Source organism: Dendropsophus ebraccatus, chromosome 2, assembly GCF_027789765.1.
Source record: "Dendropsophus ebraccatus isolate aDenEbr1 chromosome 2, aDenEbr1.pat, whole genome shotgun sequence".
Classification (NCBI taxonomy): Eukaryota; Metazoa; Chordata; class Amphibia; order Anura; family Hylidae; genus Dendropsophus; species Dendropsophus ebraccatus.
Window position 1 is genome coordinate 7,900,379 of NC_091455.1, and position 24,749 is coordinate 7,925,127.

General features: G+C 47.5%; 1 protein-coding gene across 2 annotated transcripts; it reads right to left on the minus strand.

The window, feature by feature from the left end:
• Window positions 1-24,706, minus strand: LOC138782962 (ubiquitin carboxyl-terminal hydrolase CYLD-like). 2 transcript variants are annotated; one of them, XM_069957001.1, is made up of 15 exons: window positions 24,624-24,706; window positions 19,076-19,570; window positions 17,068-17,337; window positions 13,269-13,341; window positions 12,286-12,479; window positions 11,080-11,242; window positions 10,618-10,753; window positions 9,982-10,092; window positions 9,811-9,902; window positions 3,820-3,886; window positions 3,365-3,497; window positions 3,172-3,280; window positions 2,773-2,891; window positions 1,670-1,877; window positions 1-1,460 (listed from the first exon to the last, which is right to left on the minus strand). In XM_069957001.1, the coding sequence occupies exons 2-15, from the start codon at window positions 19,526-19,528 to the stop codon at window positions 1,276-1,278; spliced, it is 2,313 nt and encodes a 770-aa protein (XP_069813102.1). In that variant the 5' UTR covers window positions 19,529-19,570; window positions 24,624-24,706; the 3' UTR covers window positions 1-1,275. The 2 variants fall into 2 exon arrangements, with proteins under 2 accessions (XP_069813102.1, XP_069813101.1); XM_069957000.1 differs by having other exon boundaries at window positions 10,618-10,765.
• Window positions 24,707-24,749: the final 43 nt, after the last annotated feature.

Genomic DNA, 24,749 nt, shown 5'->3' on the forward strand with positions numbered 1-24,749 from the left:
CCTTCTCTGCTACTCTGACCCCGCCCCCTTGAGCCGGACTCCTCTTTACTTTTTTTCCTGCAACAAGGGCCTACAATTTTACAGATTTTGTTAAAACATTTATAATCACAAAATCTTCTGCAACTTTTTAGGGAGCAATGCTAAAATTCTGTAGCTCTCTAACAAACTCTCCATGTTCAACAGGAACTCTGCTTGCCGTCAGTGAATGTAAACAGCCTTACTGTATCCAGAAACTAAAATGACTTCATGTGTGCATCCCTACAAGAGATCCTCGCACATCCCATTCACCCATTCATCAAACAGGGATCTTGAAACCCATAAGGAGTTTAAAAAAATAAATTATATATATATATATATATATATATATATATATATATATATATATATTATAGTAGAAACCTGCAGAAGCTTTATTAAAAATCTTCCCTAACTTAAAAAGGTTCACCAGGACTAGAAAAACATAGCTGCACCACCCCTGTCCTCGGGTGGTGTGGTATTGCAATGTTACTCCAATCACTTCTATGGAACTGAACTGCAATACCACACACAACCTGAGGACGAGTGGTGTTGTTTCCAGAAGACAGCAGACATGTTTTTGTTAACGTTATGTAACGTTTTTGTTATCTAAGGTTGTTTATTGTTTACATTTTTAACCTTTTTATTCTAATAGGTTAATTTTGCACTCACTGTTACTAAGCCCATCTGATTAGCAAGTGGGACACTGCACGCTCCCCCTCTGCAGAACTGAGGACAACAGTGTGTGAGACAATGACGGTCACTCTAAAGCTGTGAATTAAACACAAACAACCCACAGATAAGCCCAGTGACTGCTATGGGGCACAGAACAGGTTGCCCATGAGTTGTATGAACCTGCAGCGTACTGGACCCTCCTATCCCATTATGATGGATGCTCTATGATGCAGGATTGGAATAGCTGACCATTAACATACTTTGCACTTGTGGGAGGAAGGAGACCAATGTCCTATGAAATCACAGTAATATTCCTTCCATCAAGGAAGAAAAGAATTGAGGATTTCTGCAGATCCCCCCAACACAAACACCTCCCCACAGATCCATGAGAAAAGATGGCGGCATTGGCACCATAACCTGAGTCTAGATGAAAGACATCACATTGCATTGATAAGTCGCCAACAGGAGGAACCTGAAAACTTCAGTGAGATCCATAAGGTCCTGTATAGTGCTGGTTCTTCCTGGGATCTGTAAGGTCCACCCTGCAGATCAGCGCTGTAGATCCAGAGTCGCCCGGGTGTCTCCTCACTTATACAAAGCCATCCTCTTGCTCTGATACATGTACATGTAGGCGTCACAGAAGAGGCGTTTGGCCACACCTTTCATCTCGCGGGGGTTCTGGTTTATGAGGTCGGTGAGCGGAGCCGCCAGGTAGGTGGCCACTTCTGGGCAGAGAGTGACCCGTGGGATGTTGTAGCCATTTTCACTTCCTGCAAGTCAATAAAAAAAATGACACTTATAGGGGAACTCTACGTAAAGAGCCAAACAGAGGAGCAGACACTCCAAGAGCTTGGGGCTCCAAGGCGAGAATGGGTCCATCCTACAGACAAGCGGATCTCACTGAGTGACAGAAACCTCCAAGAGGCTCAATAACTTTAAGTAGAGTTCCCCTTTAAGATGATAAGCTTTAGGAGCTCACCGAATCGGTCGGCCATACTGTCAAAGAACATCCAGCTGCCCTTCTCTGTCCCATACTTCACAAAGGAGACGTAGTGACTGGTCTCGATGGACAGCACCGCAAAGAGCTCCAGCTTCTCCCGCGGAATCTTGTTTGGTGTCTTCCGGAAGCCGTCAGGGATCTTTAGAGGGACGGGCTTGTGGTCCTTCCTCTTGTGATGTGAATGGACCTTGGGGGCATATATAGAAGCCCAGTGTAATATATGTTAGGCCACCCTAATTTGCAGTAGCCCCTCTCCTTATTACCATCTGGGGGGGGGGGGTCATGTGCAGTAGCCCCCTCCTCCTTATCATCTAGGGGGTCATATGCAGTAGCCCCCTCTTACTTACCATCTAGGGGGGGTCATATGCAGTAGCCCCCTCCTCCTTACCATCTAGGGGGGTCATGTGCAGTAGCCCCACTCCTCCTTACCATTTAGGGGGGTCGTATGCAGTAGCCCCCTCCTCACCATCTAGTGGGGTCATGTGCAGTAGCCCCCCTCCTCCTTACCATCTAGTGGGGTCATATGCAGTAGCCCCTCCTCCTTACCATCTAGTGGGGTCATATGCAGTAGCCCCCTCCTCCTTACCATCTAGGGGGTCATATGCAGTAGCCCCCTCCTCCTTACCATCTAGTGGGGTCATATGCAGTAGCCTCCCTCCTCATTGTCATCTAGAAAAGTCATATGCAGTAGTTCCCGTCCTCCTTACCATCTAGAGGGGTCATATGCAGTAGCCCCCTCCTCCTTACCATCTAGGGGGGTTTTGTGCAGTAGCCCCCCCTCCTCATTGTCATCTAGAAGGGTCATATGCAGTCCCCCCTATACATCGCCATTTAGAGGGCATGTCCTGTTTGGTCATGCCAAATTTAAGTAGTTGCTCCTTCACAGTGGAACATTCCCACCCCCTACATGTTACACTGTCCGCCATGACCTGCATAGTTGTTGGTGGCCCCACTGATCCCTCTGATCCCTTTGATCGTCTACTACTGGCCAGGTAGGGGAGGACCCGATGGTAGGTGAGGACCGATGGACTATGTGAAGGACCGATGGACTATGTGGAGGACCTTTCCATGTGGGACATTACCTGTTTGCTGCACACCAGACAGTACTGCTTGAGGCCGTGGTCGGACAGGATGACGTCCTTGAAGCACTCGGCACATTCATGAGTCGCCAGGTTCCCGCACACCACGCATTCCCGCGGACCTGATAACACAGATCCCCCAAGTTAAAGCCAAAGGGGGTGGAATTGACCAAAACTGGGGGGTTTTGAGACTCACATTGAGGAGGTCTGTTCCCTTCAATACACTAGTGGCTGAGCTTGGTACTGCACATTACAGGGACCGGGTTGCAGTACCTGCTACGGCCACTATGCAATGTACGGCGCTGTATCTGATAAACACTAAAGGGAACTCCGCCCCTTCAGTCAGTGTTGGGGTGACCAGTGTCCAGGCCATCAGCCATCCACCACGGAGGCCATACTCACTATCCGAGAGGAGATCGGTGACGTCCAGCTCCAGAGACGGAACTATCTTACTAAACATCTTATATTCCTTCCCGAAACGCGGCATCTGGATAATGAAGCACGATGGGACCTGGAGGGAGTGAGGAGACGCATCACACACAATCCTGCCGGCCGTGGCCGATAACAGGGAGCAATAGACTGTACTGATCCTCACCTCGGCCAGCTTCAGCCTGGAGTGATGGAAGGATTGTTCTAGAAGCTGCTGCACGTTGGGCGCCATCATCTCCTGCTGCTTCTCAATGAAGATCTGGTAACAGTAAGACTCCTGCACCCGCTGACCCTCCGACCTGACAGGAGGAACGATCAGAGTCAGAACAGCAACGGCCAACGAGAGCCATTACATGACCAAAGGGAGCAATCACATGACCAACGGGAGCCATCACATGACCAATGGGAGCAATCACATGACCAATGGGAGCAATCACATGACTAACGGGAGCAATCACATGACCAACAGGAGCAATCACATGACAAATGGGAACCATCACATGACCAACGGGAGCAATCACATGACTAACGGAAGCAATCACATGACCAACGGGATGACCTAGTGGTGCTCACACATCCTCCAGGGAATAATGGGGGGCAGTCACATTGCCGACAACTTACTGTAGCTTTAAGAGAGGATCCGCCCCCAGGATACGGTGCATGATGAGGTTAAGGAACTCCTCCGGGTCTACACAGAAAGGAAGGAAGTCACTAAAACCACTGTACAGTACACTGCCCCTCCATGCTGTATACACCTGTATTATCTGCTGTACAGTACACTGCCCCCCTCCATGCTGTATACACCTGTATTATCTGCTGTACAGTACACTGCTCCCCTCCATGCTGTATACACCTGTATTATCTGCTGTACAGTACACTGCTCCCCTCCATGCTGTATACACCTGTATTATCTGCTGTACAGTACACTGCTCCTCCATGCTGTATACACCTGTATTATCTGCTGTACAGTACACTGCTCCTCCCTCCATGCTGTATACACCTGTATTATCTGCTGTACAGTACACTGCCCCCCTCCATGCTGTATACACCTGTATTATCTGCTGTACAGTACACTGCCCCCCCTCCTCCATGCTGTATACACCTGTATTATCTGCTGTACAGTACACTGCTCCCCTCCATGCTGTATACACCTGTATTATCTGCTGTACAGTACACTGCCCCCCTACATGCTGTATACACCTGTATTATCTGCTGTACAGTACACTGCTCCTCCATGCTGTATACACCTGTATTATCTGCTGTACAGTACACTGCCCCCCTCCATGCTGTATACACCTGTATTATCTGCTGTACAGTACACTGCTCCTCCTCCATGCTGTATACACCTGTATTATCTGCTGTACAGTACACTGCCCCTCCATGCTGTATACACCTGTATTATCTGCTGTACAGTACACTGCCCCCCCTCCATGCTGTATACACCTGTATTATCTGCTGTACAGTACACTGCCCCCCTCCTCCATGCTGTATACACCTGTATTATCTGCTGTACAGTACACTGCTCCCCTCCATGCTGTATACACCTGTATTATCTGCTGTACAGTACACTGCCCCCCTCCATGCTGTATACACCTGTATTATCTGCTGTACAGTACACTGCCCCTCCATGCTGTATACACCTGTATTATCTGCTGTACAGTACACTGCCCCCCTCCATGCTGTATACACCTGTATTATCTGCTGTACAGTACACTGCCCCCCTCCATGCTGTATACACCTGTATTATCTGCTGTACAGTATACTGCCCCCCCTCCATGCTGTATACACCTGTATTATCTGCTGTACAGTACACTGCCCCCCTCCATGCTGTATACACCTGTATAATCTGCTGTACAGTACACTGCCCCTCCATGCTGTATACACCTGTATTATCTGCTGTACAGTACACTGCTCCCCTCCATGCTGTATACACCTGTATTATCTGCTGTACAGTACACTGCCCCTCCATGCTGTATACACCTGTATTATCTGCTGTACAGTACACTGCCCCCTCCATGCTGTATACACCTGTATTATCTGCTGTACAGTACACTGCTCCCCTCCATGCTGTATACACCTGTATTATCTGCTGTACAGTACACTGCCCCCCTCCATGCTGTATACACCTATATTATCTGCTGTACAGTACACTGCCCCCCTCCATGCTGTATACACCTGTATTATCTGCTGTACAGTACACTGCTCCCCTCCATGCTGTATACACCTGTATTATCTGCTGTACAGTACACTGCTCCTCCATGCTGTATACACCTGTATTATCTGCTGTACAGTACACTGCCCCTCCATGCTGTATACACCTGTATTATCTGCTGTACAGTACACTGCTCCTCCATGCTGTATACACCTGTATTATCTGCTGTACAGTACACTGCCCCCCTCCATGCTGTATACACCTGTATTATCTGCTGTACAGTACACTGCTCCCCTCCATGCTGTATACACCTGTATTATCTGCTGTACAGTACACTGCCCCCCTCCATGCTGTATACACCTGTATTATCTGCTGTACAGTACACTGCCCCCCCTCCATGCTGTATACACCTGTATTATCTGCTGTACAGTACACTGCTCCCCTCCATGCTGTATACACCTGTATTATCTGCTGTACAGTACACTGCCCCCCCTCCATGCTGTATACACCTGTATTATCTGCTGTACAGTACACTGCTCCTCCATGCTGTATACACCTGTATTATCTGCTGTATAGTACACTGCTCCCCTCCATGCTGTATACACCTGTATTATCTGCTGTACAGTACACTGCCCCCTCCATGCTGTATACACCTGTATTATCTGCGGTACAGTACACTGCCCCCCTCCTCCATGCTGTATACACCTGTATTATCTGCTGTACAGTACACTGCCCCCCTCCTCCATGCTGTATACACCTGTATTATCTGCTGTACAGTACACTGCCCCCTCCATGCTGTATACACCTGTATTATCTGCTGTACAGTACACTGCCCCCCTCCATGCTGTATACACCTGTATTATCTGCTGTACAGTACACTGCCCCTCCATGCTGTATACACCTGTATTATCTGCTGTACAGTACACTGCCCCCCTCCATGCTGTATACACCTGTATTATCTGCTGTACAGTACACTGCCCCCCTCCTCCATGCTGTATACACCTGTATTATCTGCTGTACAGTACACTGCCCCCCTCCATGCTGTATACACCTGTATTATCTGCTGTACAGTACACTGCTCCCCTCCATGCTGTATACACCTGTATTATCTGCTGTACAGTACACTGCCCCTCCTCCATGCTGTATACACCTGTATTATCTGCTGTACAGTACACTGCCCCCTCATTCTGTATACACCTGTATTATCTGCTGTACAGTACACTGCCCCCCCTCCATGCTGTATACACCTGTATTATCTGCTGTACAGTACACTGCCCCTCCTCCATGCTGTATACACCTGTATTATCTGCTGTACAGTACACTGCTCCTCCATGCTGTATACACCTGTATTATCTGCTGTACAGTACACTGCTCCTCCATGCTGTATACACCTGTATTATCTGCTGTACAGTACACAGCCCCCCTCCATGCTGTATACACCTGTATTATCTGCTGTACAGTACACTGCCCCCTCATTCTGTATACACCTGTATTATCTGCTGTACAGTACACTGCCCCCCCCTCCATGCTGTATACACCTGTATTATCTGCTGTACAGTACACTGCCCCCCTCCATGCTGTATACACCTGTATTATCTGCTGTACAGTACACTGCTCCTCCATGCTGTATACACCTGTATTATCTTCTGTACAGTACACTGCTCCTCCATGCTGTATACACCTGTATTATCTGCTGTACAGTACACTGCTCCTCCATGCTGTATACACCTGTATTATCTGCTGTACAGTACACTGCCCCCCCCTCCATGCTGTATACACCTGTATTATCTGCTGTACAGTACACTGCCCCTCCATGCTGTATACACCTGTATTATCTGCTGTACAGTACACTGCCCCCCTCCATGCTGTATACACCTGTATTATCTGCTGTACAGTACACTGCCCCCCTCCATGCTGTATACACCTGTATTATCTGCTGTACAGTACACTGCCCCCTCCATGCGGTATACACCTGTATTATCTGCTGTACAGTATACTGCCCCCCTCCATGCTGTATACACCTGTATTATCTGCTGTACAGTACACTGCTCCCTCCATGCTGTATACACCTGTATTATCTGCTGTACAGTACACTGCCCCCCTCCATGCTGTATACACCTGTATAATCTGCTGTACAGTACACTGCCCCTCCTCCATGCTGTATACACCTGTATTATCTGCTGTACAGTACACTGCTCCTCCATGCTGTATACACCTGTATTATCTGCTGTATAGTACACTGCTCCTCCATGCTGTATACACCTGTATTATCTGCTGTACAGTACACTGCCCCTCCATGCTGTATACACCTGTATTATCTGCTGTACAGTATACTGCCCCCCTTCATGCTGTATACACCTATATTATCTGCTGTACAGTACACTGCTCCTCCATGCTGTATACACCTGTATTATCTGCTGTACAGTATACTGCCCCCCTTCATGCTGTATACACCTGTATTATCTGCTGTACAGTACACTGCTGTATACACCTGTATTATCTGCTGTACAGTACACTGCCCCCCTCCATGCTGTATACACCTGTATTATCTGCTGTACAGTACACTGCCCCTCCTCCATGCTGTATACACCTGTATTATCTGCTGTACAGTACACTGCCCCCTCCATGCTGTATATACCTGTATTATCTGCTGTACAGTACACTGCCCCCCTCCATGCTGTATACACCTGTATTATCTGCTGTACAGTACACTGCTCCTCCATGCTGTATATACCTGTATTATCTGCTGTACAGTACACTGCTCCCCTCCATGCTGTATACACCTGTATTATCTGCTGTACAGTACACTGCCCCCTCCATGCTGTATACACCTGTATTATCTGCTGTACAGTACACTGCTCCCTCCATGCTGTATATACCTGTATTATCTGCTGTACAGTACACTGCCCCCCCTCCATGCTGTATACACCTGTATTATCTGCTGTACAGTACACTGCCCCCTCCATGCTGTATACACCTGTATTATCTGCTGTACAGTACACTGCCCCCCTCCATGCTGTATACACCTGTATTATCTGCTGTACAGTACACTGCTCCTCCATGCTGTATACACCTGTATTATCTGCTGTACAGTACACTGCTCCCCTCCATGCTGTATACACCTGTATTATCTGCTTTACAGTACACTGCCCTCCTCCATGCTGTATACACCTGTATTATCTGCTGTACAGTACACTGCCCCTCCATGCTGTATACACCTGTATTATCTGCTGTACAGTACACTGCCCCCCCTCCATGCTGTATACACCTGTATTATCTGCTGTACAGTACACTGCCCCCCCTACATGCTGTATACACCTGTATTATCTGCTGTACAGTACACTGCCCCCTCCATGCTGTATACACCTGTATTATCTGCTGTACGGTACACTGCCCCCTCCATGCTGTATACACCTGTATTATCTGCTGTACAGTACACTGCCCCCCTCCATGCTGTATACACCTGTATTATCTGCTGTACAGTATACTGCTCCCCCTCCTCCATGCTGTATACACCTGTATTATCTGCTGTACAGTACACTGCCCCCCCTCCATGCTGTATACACCTGTATTATCTGCTGTACAGTACACTGCCTCCCTCCATGCTGTATACACCTGTATTATCTGCTGTACAGTACACTGCTCCCCTCCATGCTGTATACACCTGTATTATCTGCTGTACAGTACACTGCCCCCCTCCATGCTGTATACACCTGTATTATCTGCTGTACAGTACACTGCCCCCTCCATGCTGTATACACCTGTATTATCTGCTGTACAGTACACTGCCCCCCTCCATGCTGTATACACCTGTATTATCTGCTGTACAGTACACTGCTCCCCTCCATGCTGTATACACCTGTATTATCTGCTGTACAGTACACTGCCTCCCTCCATGCTGTATACACCTGTATTATCTGCTGTACAGTACACTGCCCCCCCTCCATGCTGTATACACCTGTATTATCTGCTGTACAGTACACTGCCCCCTCCATGCTGTATACACCTGTATTATCTGCTGTACAGTACACTGCCCCCCTCCATGCTGTATACACCTGTATTATCTGCTGTACAGTACACTGCCCATCCTCCATGCTGTATACACCTGTATTATCTGCTGTACAGTACACTGCCCCCCCTCCATGCTGTATACACCTGTATTATCTGCTGTACAGTACACTGCCCCCTCCATGCTGTATACACCTGTATTATCTGCTGTACAGTACACTGCCCCCTCCATGCTGTATACACCTGTATTATCTGCTGTACAGTACACTGCCCCTCCATGCTGTATACACCTGTATTATCTGCTGTACAGTACACTGCCCCCTCCATGCTGTATACACCTGTATTATCTGCTGTACAGTACACTGCCCCCTCCATGCTGTATACACCTGTATTATCTGCTGTACAGTATACTGCCCCCCTCCATGATGATGTGTTATTTGGCCTGTTGGTACCTTTCTCGGAGGTGGTGAAGCTTGGGCACTGACTTTCCTCCATCAGTTGGCAGCGCAGGGTCATCACACTGTCTGCGGACACAAAGCCGTTCCTGGGATGGATGGAATTAGTTTATTACCAGACAAGTGAAGCTCCAGCAATAATACAATAAAACAACCCTCCCCACCTACCTGCGCAAGGGGTTAACAATCTCTTCCCTCAGCGTCTGCTGAATTTTCCCATCAGGATGAGATGAAGGTTTGAAGAGCAGAGAATCCAGCACTGAGCTGCAGGAGAAGAGACTGCACAAAAAGAGCAAAAAATTTATATTAAAAAAAATCTAAGAAATAAAGATGTAAAAGGATGAATATTATCAATGTATCATTATTATTATTATTATTGTTATTAAAGTCCCAATAGTAAAAGAACCAGTAACATGGTATCAGATGCAGCAATAGACTAAATTATGCATTATTCAGCAGATATGCTCCGCCCCCGAGGAGCACTGAACCAACTCCCTCAAGTGACCAAAGTGAAACAACATAGTAAGAACTGTAAATAACGTCCTTATCAAGTAACACAATAGTAAACCCTCCAGGAACCCTTATGCTGCTGAGTATTTAACAACTAACCCACCAATGAGGAGCCTTGTGATAACTAAGCCCCACCCATGTGTTACCTAGTAACTAATGTCCTTCATATACTAATCTGGTGAACACAATTACGAAACCAGTTTTTTTTTCTAGGAACTTTAAAGATACTTTGTTGCGTAGCCTAGCTCCGCCCCCGAGGAGCAGGTAACAACGGAGTAATTTCCTCAGGATTACCTAAAAAGTGCAGCGTCCATGTAGCAGGAATTACAATGACCTTGAATACCCTTCATATCTCCTTCTAAGATATCGACGGCAGCAGCGCCCTGCAGAGGCGGAACCTTCCCCGGCACCCTGCGGCCGTCCTCTGTACCTGAAACAAAGACTTACGTAACCAGTGAATTATACACTATATATATATACACATTATATATATATATATATATATATATATATATATATATATATATATATAAAGCTGAGTGAATGGTGGGTGTCCAGGCGCTGTGTGTGTATATATATATATATATATATATATATATATATACACACACATACACATAGCTGGTGACTGGTTGTGTCCAGGTGCTGAATATATATATGTATATATAGCTGAGTGACCGGTCGGTGTCCAGGTGCTGTATATATATATATGGTTGTGTCCAGTCGCTGTATACAAGTGGGGGAGGGGACACTCACTGTGTTTCGGGCTCTCCAGGCTCTTCGGGGATCCATCCCTGCTGGACAGGAAGCGAGTGTCCGGCTGACAAGCTTTTAACTTCACAAAAATTCCTCGTCTTGGTGGACAAAAAAAATACCGTTGACCGCACCAGATGCCGTCAGTGCAACCTTTATCTTCTTCCTGCCGGCCAGGATAGATGACCTCAGTATTAATGTGAGATGCCTGGCATTAAAGGGGCACTCTGCCGATTTGTATTTTCTGTAAAATCAACTGATGGCAGAAAGTTATACAGATTTAGTTCGATTTAAAAATCTCCAGTCGTCCAGTACTTATCAGCTGCTGTATGCCCTGCAGGAAGTGTTGTTTTCTCTCCAGTCTGACACAGTGCTCTCTGCTGCCACCTCTGTCTATGTCAGGAACTGCCCAGAGCAGGAGAGGTTTTCTATGGGGATTTGTTGCTGCTCTGGACGGTTCCTGACATGGACAGAGGTGGCAGCACTTCCTGCAAGGCATACAGCAGCTGATAAGTACTGGAAGACAGGAGATTTTTAAACAGAAGTAATTGACAAATCTGTTTAACTTTCTCGCACCAGATAATTTGATAAAATTTATTTATTTATTTTTTACCGGAGATCCCCTTTTCTATAGGGAACGTAGACGAATGAGAAATCACGATGTGAGGGATACAGAGATGTCTGCAGCAGCACAGAGGATTTCAGCAGGTACACACAGAGAGTAGTACATAAGCCTTGCCACCAGTCCCTGCCCTCTGTCCTGATCTCGCTGTTACCAGACACAGCAGCACAGAGGATTTCAGCAGGTACACACAGAGGAGTAGATAAGCGCTGACAATAGTTCCTGCCTTCTGTCCTGATCCCGCTATTACCAGACACAGCAGCACAGAGGATTTCAGCAGGTACACACAGAGGAGTAGATAAGCGCTGACAATAGTTCCTGCCTTCTGTCCTGATCCCGCTATTACCAGACACAGCAGCACAGAGGATTTCAGCAGGTACACACAGAGGAGTAGATAAGCGCTGACACTAGTTCCCGCCTTCTGTCCTGATCTCACTGTTACCAGACACAGCAGCACAGAGGATTTCAGCAGGTACACACAGAGGAGTAGATAAGCGCTGACACTAGTTCCCGCCTTCTGTCCTGATCTCGCTGTTACCAGACACAGCAGCACAGAGGATTTTGGAGAGGAGTTTGCTCGACCTTACCAGCTCAACCCCAACCATGACGTCTTCCTTCTGCGGCAGGTATCCCAGCCAGCGGATGATCCCGAAGGCCAGCTCCCCCTCCTGATACTGGATCTGCACCAGGGAGTCCACCTCCAGGCCCCTCTCCTTATAGAGGACCTTCTCCTGCTCCTCCTTACTGGCACACTTCCCATCATGCACCGGGCTGTGAAGATCTACCGGCAAAGAAGACGAGAAGCTGATGACATGTGACGCCAAACCGATCACCGAGAAAAAAACGTCACTCAGATCCGACAAATATTCTGATCTCAATTATTTCAAAAACTCTGCTTGTTGTCAATGGATGAAGGTTGAAAACCTGTCCTGTGTGACTGACTGGTAACGGATACATTGTAACACGTGGGGATGTAGACGCATATGTCCAGACTTCCTAATTAACACAGATTAAAGGGGCTCGGGATTAGAAAAACATTGCTGGTTTCTTCCAGAAACAGCACCACCCTATTCACTTCAATGGAGCCAAGCTGCAATACCTCCCGTAGACAGGGGTGGCGCAAAGTTTGAAAGAAAGCAGTCATGTTTTCTTAAAAGGGTGATTTTTCTTTTTTTTTATTCACTGGTGTTCGAAAGTTTTTTAAATCTGTAATTTACTTCTATTTAAAAATCTCCAGTCTTCCAGTACTTATCAGTTGCTGTATGCCCTGCAGGTAGTGATGTATTCTCTCCAGTCTGACACAGCGCTCTCTGCTGCCACCTCTGTCCATGTCAGGAACTTTCCAGAGCAGCAGAGGTTTTCTATGTGGATTTGCTGCTGCTCTGGACAGTTCCTGACATGGACAGAGGGGGCAGCAGAGAGCACTGTGTCAGACTGGAGAGAAAATACCACTTCCTGCAGGACATACAGCAGCTGATAAGTACTGGAAGACTGAAGTAACTTACAACTCTGTATAACTTTCTGACGCCAGTTTAAACCATCTGTCTTTGAAGCTTCCTGTGTGATGTACCTGGAGTCGGGATGTCGTTCTTCACTATGGAGTCCAGAGGAACCTTCAACAACTCACTGGATGGAGCCTCCTCCTGACGAGACACAGAAGGGGGCGCTGTCACTGTAGGAGCAAAGACATCAATCCCCTTCCCATTCCCCTCACTCTTATCCGTCACGCACTGTCTGGAAATTCAAGAAGAAAACCTGCTGCAGTCCATGAGAGAACGGCCGCCTCCAGCGGACACCAAGCAGCAACATATAGAGACAAAGGAGACTGAAAGATCCCGGATTCCTAGTCAGATTTTACGACATTTGCTGCTTGAATTTAACTTAAAAAAAGATTGAGCAATTTTACAAATAATTCTGGTGGAATAAAGTCTGAATGAGCGAAGGCGACGAGATCTCCGCAACAAGATGTCTCCACTAAGCTCAATGACACTGGATTCATGGAATGGTTTCCATTAGCTGGAGGCCCAAAGCCAACCCTAACTCTACTACTCCTTAACTGAAGCCAACCCTAACCCTACTACTCCTTAACCAAAGCCAACCCTAACTCTACTACTCCTTAACCAAAGCCAACCCTAACTCTACTACTCCTTAACTGAAGCCAACCCTAACCCTACTACTCCTTAACTGAAGCCAACCCTAACTCTACTACTCCTTAACTAAAGCCAACCCTAACTCTACTACTCCTTAACCAAAGCCAACCCTAATTCTACTACTCCTTAACTAAAGCCAACCCTAACTCTACTACTCCTTAACTAAAGCCAACCCTAACTCTACTACTCCTTAACTAAAGCCAACCCTAACTCTACTACTCCTTAACTAAAGCCAACCCTAACTCTACTACTCCTTAACCAAAGCCAACCCTAACCCTACTACTCCTTAACTGAAGCCAACCCTAACCCTACTACTCCTTAACTGAAGCCAACCCTAACCCTACTACTCCTTAACTAAAGCCAACCCTAACCCTACTACTCCTTAACTGAAGCCAACCCTAACTCTACTACTCCTTAACTGAAGCCAACCCTAACTCTACTACTCCTTAACTGACGGCAAGCCTAACTCTACTACTCCTTAACTGACGGCAAGGCTAACTCTACTACTCCTTAACTGAAGCCAACCCAAACTCTACTACTCCTTAACTGACGGCAAGCCTAACTCTACTACTCCTTAACTGAAGTCAACCCAAACTCTACTACTCCTTAACTGAAGCCAATCCTAACTCTACTACTCCTTAACCAAAGCCAACCCTAACCCTACTACTCCTTAACTGAAGCCAACCCTAACCCTACTACTCCTTAACTGAAGCCAACCCTAACCCTACTACTCCTTAACTGAAGCCAACCCTAACCCTACTACTCCTTAACTGAAGCCAACCCTAACCCTACTACTCCTTAACTGAAGCCAACCCTAACCCTACTACTCCTTAACTGAAGCCAACCCTAACTCTACTACTCCTTAACTGAAGCCAACCCTAACTCTACTACTCCTTAACTGACGGCAAGGCTAACTCTACTACTCCTTAACTGAAGCCAACCCAAACTCTACTACTCCTTAACTGACGGCAAGCCTAACTCTACTACTCTTTAACTGAAGTCAAACCAAACTCTACTACTCCTTAACTGAAGCCAACCCAAACTCTTACTACTCCTTAACTGAAGCCAACCCTAACTCTACTACTCCTTAACTGACGGCAAGCCTAACTCTACTACTCCTTAACTGAAGTCAACCCTAACTCTACTACTCCTTAACTAAAGCCAACCCTAACTCTACTACTCCTTAACTAAAGCCAACCCTAACTCTACTACTCCTTAACCAAAGCCAACCCTAACCCTACTACTCCTTAACTGAAGCCAATCCTAACCCTACTACTCCTTAACTGAAGCCAACCCTAACCCTACTACTCCTTAACTGAAGCCAACCCTAACTCTACTACTCCTTAACTGAAGCCAACCCTAACTCTACTACTCCTTAACTGACGGCAAGCCTAACTCTACTACTCCTTAACTGACGGCAAGCCCAACTCTACTACTCCTTAACTGACGGCAAGCCTAACTCTACTACTCCTTAACTGAAGCCAACCCAAACTCTACTACTCCTTAACTGACGGCAAGCCTAACTCTACTACTCCTTAACTGAAGCCAACCCAAACTCTACAACTCCTTAACTGACGGCAAGCCTAACCCTACTACTCCTTAACTGAAGCCAACCCAAACTCTACAACTCCTTAACTGACGGCAAGCCTAACCCTACTACTCCTTAACTGAAGCCAACCCTAACTCTACTACTCCTTAACTGAAGTCAACCCAAACTCTACTACTCCTTAACTGACGGCAAGCCTAACTCTACTACTCCTTAACTGAAGTCAACCCAAACTCTTACTACTCCTTAACTGAAGCCAACCCTAACTCTACTACTCCTTAACTGACGGCAAGCCTAACTCTACTACTCCTTAACTGAAGTCAAGCCAAACTATATTACTCCTTAACTGAAGCCAACCCTAACTCTACTACTCCTTAACTGACGGCAAGCCTAACTCTACTACTCCTTAACTGACGGCAAGCCTAACTCTACTACTCCTTAACTGACGGCAAGCCTAACCCTACTACTCCTCAACTAAAGCCAAGCCTAACCATACTAATCCCCAACTAAAGCAAAGCCTAACCCTACTACTCCCCAACTAAAGCCAAGCCTAACCCTACTACTCCCCAACTAAAGCCAAGCCTAACCATACTAATCCCCAACTAAAGCCAAGCCTAACCCTACTTCTCCCCAACTGAAGCAAAGCCTAACCCTACTACTCCCCAACTAAAGCCAAGCCTAACCCTACTACTCCCCAACTGAAGCCAAGCCTTACCCTACTACTCCCCAACTTAAGCCAAGCCTAACTCTACTGGTCCCCAATCTAAAAACATTGGTAATGAATGGTAGCACTGCCCCTCAGTAATACTAACCCTACTCTGCTTTTTGTCTCCACCCTATTCCTCAGACTGTAAGCTCTTGTGAACAGCGCCCTCATCCCTCTTGTTTGAACAACTGCCTAATATTATTACTCTTTCTCGCCCTGAAGCCAACCATAACCCTACTCTTCCCAAGCCCAAAGCCAACCCTCCTAACTCTACTACTCCCTAACCAAAGCCAACCCTAACTCTACTACTCCCTAACCAAAGCCAACCCTAACTCTACTCCTAACTACACTAACGCAATTCCTAATCCTTCTCCTCTACGGCCTAAAAGTAAGCATAACTATTCTCCTCCAACCAAAGCCAACACTAACCCTTGTTCTCCCCAACCAAAGCCAACACTAACCCTTGTTCTCCCCAACCAAAGCCAACACTAACCCTTCTTCTCCCCAACCAAAGCCAGCACTAACCCTTGTTCTCCCCAACCAAAGCCAACACTAACCCTACGTTTCTGAAGCCCAAAGCTAAAACAAACCCTACTCCTCCCTAAATGAAACCAACCCTAACCTCACTCTCTCCTTGGCTGGAAGCCAACCCTAACTCTAACTCTAACCCACAAAGCCAACCCTAAGCCCACTCCTTCTCTACTAAAAGCCAACCCAAACCCAAAGCCCCCTCAAACGACAAGCAGAAGCTAAGCTCAATTACCAGTAGCTGCCCTATACCTCAACCTAAAGTAATTCCAATCCCTCCATGGTGGCCCTCAAAAAAGGTGACCCACTGATGACGGTAACTGTGGCGTCTTCAGTGCTTGTGAGGTCTATCCAGCAGGGACAGATAGATGCCGCCTCTCTGGTGTCACCTGATATAATACCTGCCAGTCCATGAGCACGTCCGTGGCGGCCTCCTTACCGGTAAGACTTCCACAAAGCCGGTGGCTGCCTGGTTACTTGAGAAGACGACGATTCCCCTCTTTATAGAGTCCTCAACAAAGAAGGACACCTTGTCCCCGGGGTTGACGGAACCAGTCTGTAGATATGTGGCCCCCGCGTCATCTGGTGGAGGAGCTCCGGAGAAAATCACCTTATTGAAAGGTAAGAGGAGGCCGCTATTCTTCTTACACTTGAAGAAAGTCATCCCCTTATAAGATCCGTCCATGTTACCACGACCCTCACCCTCACCCTGCGGGAGAAACATCACAACCTCAGTGACTATAGGGAGATAAGAAGTGGTAAAAGATGTTACACCGCATAATAAGCCTGGAGCAGCGTCTACACCGATCCCTCCCCAACCAAAGCCTGATCCTAACACTAACCAAAAGCCAAGCCCAACGCTACTCCGGCCCACCAATACTCAGGCCCAATGCTACTCCAGCCCAACGCTACTCCAGCCCAACGCTACTCCAGAACAACGCTACTCCAGAACAACGCTACTCCAGAACAACGGTACTCCAGAACAACGCTACTCAGGCCCAATGCTACTCCGGCCCGGCAATACTCTGGACCAATGCTACTCCAAACCAACGCTACTCCGGCCCAGCTATACTCTGGACCAGTGATACTCAGGTCAAATGCTACTCCAGCCAATCGCTACTGTGGCCCAACGATACTCAAGCTCAATGCTACTCCGGCCCAGAGCTACTCCAGACCAGCGATGCTCCGGACAAATGCTACTCAGGCCCAACGCTACTCCAGCACAACTTTACTCTAGTCCAACTCCAATGGAAGTCCCATGTCCTAGCTTATGACCCAACCTTATATCCTTCCTAACCCCAGAAGCATCACCCTGATAATGACCTTATACTTCATAGTTAGCAATCCCAATCCATTGTGTAGACAAATACAAACCCGACAACAAGCCTCAATCTCCAAATGGAGATTACCCATAACAGTGTTTAACACCCCCAACCCCAAATGGAAACTCAGTGCCCCCTGTTCAGAGAAATTATTATCCCCAGTGGCCGCCATACCACCCACCCAACACAACTCAAACACCAGCCCTGCACCCATGTGTACCCCATATCCATCCTCCAATGGAAGCAGCACTCCTCTATTAGTGCACCATCCATGCCCACCAGTGGTACCCCTACCCCCACACCCCTCAGTGCACCATCCATGCCCACAGGTGGTACCCCTACACCCATCACCCATACCCCCACACCCCTCAGTGCACCATCCATGCCCACCAGTGGTACCCCTATACCCATCACCCATACCCCCACACCCCTCTTAGTGCACCATCCATGCCCACCAGTGGTACCCCTACACCCATCACCCATACCACCACACCCCTCTTAGTGCACCATCCATGCCCACCAGTGGTACCCCTACACCCATCACCCATACCCCCACACCACTCTTAGTGCACCATCCATGCCCACAGGTGGTACCCCTACGCCCATCACCCATACCACCACACCCCTCTTAGTGCACCATCCATGCCCACCAGTGTACCCGTACACCCATCACCCATGCCACCACACCCCTCAATGCACCATCCATGCCCACTAGTAGTACCCCTACACCCATCACCCATACCCCCACACCCCTCTTAGTGCACCATCCATGCCCACCAGTGGTACCCCTACACCCATCACCCATACCCCCACACCCCTCTTAGTGCACCATCCATGCCCACCGGAGGTACCCCTACACCCATCACCCATACCCCCACACCCCTCTTAGTGCAACATCCATGCCCACCAGTGGTACCCCTACACCCATCACCCATACCACCACACCCCTCTTAGTGCACCATCCATGCCCACCAGTGGTACCCCTACACCCATCACCCATACCACCACACCCCTCTTAGTGCACCATCCATGCCCACAGGTGGTACCCCTACACCCATCACCCATACTCCCACACCCCTCTTAGTGCACCATCCATGCCCACCACTGCCGGCAGCTATTACCCACCTCCAGCTCCACTCCCAGGTACACAGGGGGCAGCAGGGTGGCGGAGTCCAAGATGTTGCCCACATGATGGATTAGTGCAGGGAAGAGCTTCTGCTCGTGCTCCACCAGGACCCTCTGGCCGACCTCGGCCTGGACGGCTTGCTCCAGAAGCCCCCTCTCCAGGAAGCAGCTGAGCCGCTCGGTGGGGTTGTGGATGGCGAGGAGGAGGGCGGCTTGTCTCTGGCTCAGGGGCTGCAGAACGTTGACGTCCACATCTATCATGAGGTTCTCCTCAATGACGGTGACGCTGAGGGACTGGGCCGGGGTCTGGTCCCCCGTCACACTGTGCAGATAGGACTCCTCACTCATGCAGCACAGTCTGCCGGGCTCCACCGTCCGCGTGCCCACCGGGACCCGCTCCATCAGGATGAAGTACATGAGGAAGTCTTCTACCTCTCTGCTGAGCTGTGCCATGTTCTCCCGCAGCTGGAGGAGAGCCGACCGCTCAGTCCTCACCTGCACAGAAAACTTTCATGTGTCACTTAGGAGATCTCCAAGCTGTGTCAGTAATTCCCATAATCCCTGCAATACTGATATAATCCCCGAGCTGCTCCGAGCAGGACGTAATCTCAGCGCAACGTCCACACAGGATGAGGAGATAAGACCTGAGTGTCCCCGATCCCGGGAGAGCCGGAGCCCAACTCACCCTGACCAATCATAGACAGGGGGGTCAATGTCTGGTGCTACATAGGACTGCAGGTGACATCTACTACATTATCTGTACTCAGAGATATCACTGTGTTATCTGTGGTGTTACATAGGACTGCAGGTGGCATATACTACATTATCTACTCAGAGATATCACTGTGTTATCTGTGGTGTTACATAGGACTGCAGGTGACTACTACTACATTATCTGTACTCAGAGATATCACTGTGTTATCTGTGGTGTTACATAGGACTGCAGATGACATCTACTACATTATCTGTACTCAGAGATATCACTTATCTGTGGTGTTACATAGGACTGCAGGTCCCATCTACTACATTATCTGTACTCAGAGATATCACTGTGTTATCTGTGGTGTTACATAGGACTGCAGGTGACATCTACTACGTTATCTGTACTCAGAGATATCACTGTGTTATCTGTGCTGTTACATAGGACTGCAGGTGACTACTACATTATCTGTACTCAGAGATATCACTGTGTTATCTGTGCTGTTACATAGGACTGCAGGGGACATCTACATTATCTGTACTCAGAGATATCACTGTGTTATCTGTGGTGTTACATAGGACTGCAGGTGACTACTACATTACCTGTACTCAGAGATATCACTGTGTTATCTGTGGTGTTACATAGGACTGCAGGTGACTACTACATTATCTGTACTCAGACATATCACTGTTATGTGTGGTGTTACATAGGACTGCAGGTGACATCTACATTATCTGTACTCAGAGAGATCACTGTGTTATCTGTGCTCTTTCATAGGACTGCAGGTGACATCTACATTATCTGTACTCAGAGATATCACTGTGTTATCTGTGGTGTTACATAGGACTGCAGGTGACTACTACTACATTATCTGTACTCAGAGATATCACTGTGTTATCTGTGGTGTTACATAGGACTGCAGATGACATCTACTACATTATCTGTACTCAGAGATATCACTTATCTGTGGTGTTACATAGGACTGCAGGTCCCATCTACTACATTATCTGTACTCAGAGATATCACTGTGTTATCTGTGGTGTTACATAGGACTGCAGGTGACTACTACATTATCTGTACTCAGAGAGATATCACTGTGTTATCTGTGGTGTTACATAGGACTGCAGGTGACTACTACATTATCTGTACTCAGAGATATCACTGTGTTATCTGTGCTGTTACATAGGACTGCAGGGGACATCTACATTATCTGTACTCAGAGATATCACTGTGTTATCTGTGCTGTTACATAGGACTGCAGGTGACTACTACATTATCTGTACTCAGAGATATCACTGTGTTATCTGTGCTGTTACATAGGACTGCAGGGGACATCTACATTATCTGTACTTAGAGATATCACTGTGTTATCTGTGGTGTTACATAGGACTGCAGGTGACTACTACATTATCTGTACTCAGAGAGATATCACTGTGTTATCTGTGGTGTTACATAGGACTGCAGGTGACATCTACTACATTATCTGTACTCAGAGATATATCACTGTGTTATCTGTGGTGTTACATAGGACTGCAGGTGAAACCTACTACATTATCTGTACTCAGAGATATATCACTGTGTTATCTGTGGTGTTACATAGGACTGCAGGCGACTACGATATTATCTGTACTCAGAGAGATATCACTGTGTTATCTGTGGTGTTACATAGGACTGCAGGTGACTACTACATTATCTGTACTCAGAGATATCACTGTTATCTGTGGTGTTACATAGGACTGCAGGTGACATCTACTACATTATCTGTACTCAGAGAGATATCACTGTGTTATCTGTGGTGTTACATAGGACTGCAGGTGACTACTACATTATCTGTACTCAGAGCTATCACTGTTATCTGTGGTGTTACATAGGACTGCAGGTGACATCTACTACATTATCTGTGCTCAGAGATATCACTGTGTTATCTGTGGTGTTACATAGGACTGCAGGTGACTACTACATTATCTGTACTCAGAGAGATATCACTGTGTTATCTGTGCTGTTACATAGGACTGCAGGTGACTACTACATTATCTGTACTCAGAGCTATCACTGTGTTATCTGTGGTGTTACATAGGACTGCAGGTGACACCTACTACATTATCTGTACTCAGAGATATCACTGTGTTATCTGTGGTGTTACATAGGACTGCAGGTGACATCTACTACATTATCTGTACTCAGAGATATCACTGTGTTATCTGTGGTGTTACATAGGACTGCAGGTGACTACTACATTATCTGTACTCAGAGATATCACTGTTATCTGTGGTGTTACATAGGACTGCAGGGACATCTACTACATTATCTGTACTCAGAGATATCACTGTGTTATCTGTGCTGTTACATAGGACTGCAGGTTACTACTACATTATCTGTACTCAGAGATATCACTTTGTTATCTGTGCTGTTACATAGGACTGCAGGTGACATCTACTACATTATCTGTACTCAGAGATATCACTGTGTTATCTGTGGTGTTACATAGGACTGCAGGTGACAACAACATTATCTGTACTCAGAGATATCACTGTGATATCTGTGGTGTTACATAGGACTGCAGGTATAGTATATGTGCTGTTATAGTATCTGTATATAAGGAAGCAGCAGTATATTACAGGATAAGTTGAGCTCTGCTACATGTAGTAGTTACAGCACTGGGAATTCCCCGCTGGCTCTGTGTACTGGGTGCAGTGAGTATATACTGGGTGCAGTGGGTATATACTGGGTGCAGTGGGTATATACTGGGTGCAGTGGGTATATACTGGGTGCAGTGGGTATATACTGGGTGTAGTGGGTATATACTGGGTGCAGTGGGTATATACTGGGTGTACTGGGTGCAGTGAGTATATACTGGGTGCAGTGGGTATATACTGGGTGCAGTGAGTATATACTGGGTGCAGTGGGTATATACTGGGTGTAGTGGGTATATACTGGGTGCAGTGGGTATATACTGGGTGCAGTGAGTATATACTGGGTGCAGTGAGTATATACTGGGTGCAGTGGGTATATACTGGGTGCAGTGGGTATATACTGGGTGCAGTGGGTATTTACTGGGTGCAGTGAGTATATACGGGGTGCAGTGGGTATATACTGGGTGCAGTGGGTATATACTGGGTGCAGTGAGTATATACTGGGTGCAGTGAGTATATACTGGGTGCAGTGAGTATATACTGGGTGCAGTGGGTATATACTGGGTGCAGTGGGTATATACTGGGTGCAGTGAGTATATACTGGGTGTACTGGGTGCAGTGGGTATATAGTGGGTGCAGTGAGTATATACTGGGGGTACTGGGTGCAGTGGGTATATACTGGGTGCAGTGAGTATATACTGGGTGCAGTGGGTATATACTGGGTGCAGTGAGTATATACTGGGTGTACTGGGTGCAGTGGGTATATACTAGGTGCAGTGAGTATATACTGGGTGTACTGGGTGCAGTGAGTATATACTGGGTGTACTGGGTGCAGTGGGTATATACTGGGTGTACTGGGTGCAGTGAGTATATACTGGGTGCAGTGGGTATATACTGGGTGTACTGGGTGCAGTGGGTATATACTGGGTGTACTGGGTGCAGTGGGTATATACTGGGTGCAGTGAGTATATACTGGGTGTACTGGGTGCAGTGGGTATATACTGGGTGCAGTGAGTATATACTGGGTGCAGTGAGTATATACTGGGTGCAGTGGGTATATACTGGGTGCAGTGGGTATATACTGGGTGTACTGGGTGCAGTGAGTATATACTGGGTGTACTGGGTGCAGTGAGTATATACTGGGTGCAGTGGGTATATACTGGGTGTACTGGGTGCAGTGGGTATATACTGGGTGTACTGTGTGCAGTGGGTATATACTGGGTGTACTGGGTGCAGTGAGTATATACTGGGTGCAGTGAGTATATACTGGGTGCAGTGAGTATATACTGGGTGTACTGTGTGCAGTGAGTATATACTGGGTGTACTGTGTGCAGTGGGTATATACTGGGTGTACTGGGTGCAGTGAGTATATACTGGGTGCAGTGAGTATATACTGGGTGCAGTGAGTATATACTGGGTGTACTGTGTGCAGTGAGTATATACTGGGTGCAGTGGGTATATACTGGGTGTACTGGGTGCAGTGAGTATATACTGGGTGCAGTGGGTATATACTGGGTGTACTGGGTGCAGTGAGTATATACTGGGTGCAGTGGGTATATACTGGGTGTACTGGGTGCAGTGAGTATATACTGGGTGCAGTGGGTATATACTGGGTGCAGTGAGTATATACTGGGTGTACTGGGTGCAGTGGGTATATACTGGGTGCAGTGGGTATATACTGGGTGCAGTGGGTATATACTGGGTGCAGTGGGTATATACTGGGTGTACTGGGTGCAGTGAGTATATACTGGGTGCAGTGGGTATATACTGGGTGCAGTGAGTATATACTGGGTGTACTGGGTGCAGTGGGTATATACTGGGTGCAGTGGGTATATACTGGGTGTACTGGGTGCAGTGAGTATATACTGGGTGCAGTGGGTATATACTGGGTGTACTGGGTGCAGTGGGTATATACTGGGTGCAGTGGGTATATACTGGGTGCAGTGGGTATATACTGGGTGTACTGGGTGCAGTGAGTATATACTGGGTGTACTGGGTGCAGTGGGTATATACTGGGGATCCTCCCCCCTCTGTATTATCACGTGACGTTGTTACTTTGTATCCTGTGTAGTAATACTATTTATATACAATGTAACATTCGCAGCATCCGGTAACAGATCTCCCCTCCCCCTTCTCTATCACCAGCTACAGGAGGACTACAAGTCTCAGCCTCCCCTGGGGCTCTCAGCACACACACTTATGGGGGGATACTCACTGTTCAGCAGGTGGGAGAAGCCCCCGGTCCGGCCCTGCAGCCGCTTCCCTCATAGCCGAGCAGGCCCGGGAGGAGGGGGAGGAGCGGGGGAGGCCGGGGAGCCAATCAGCTGCTGCAGGGGCCGAG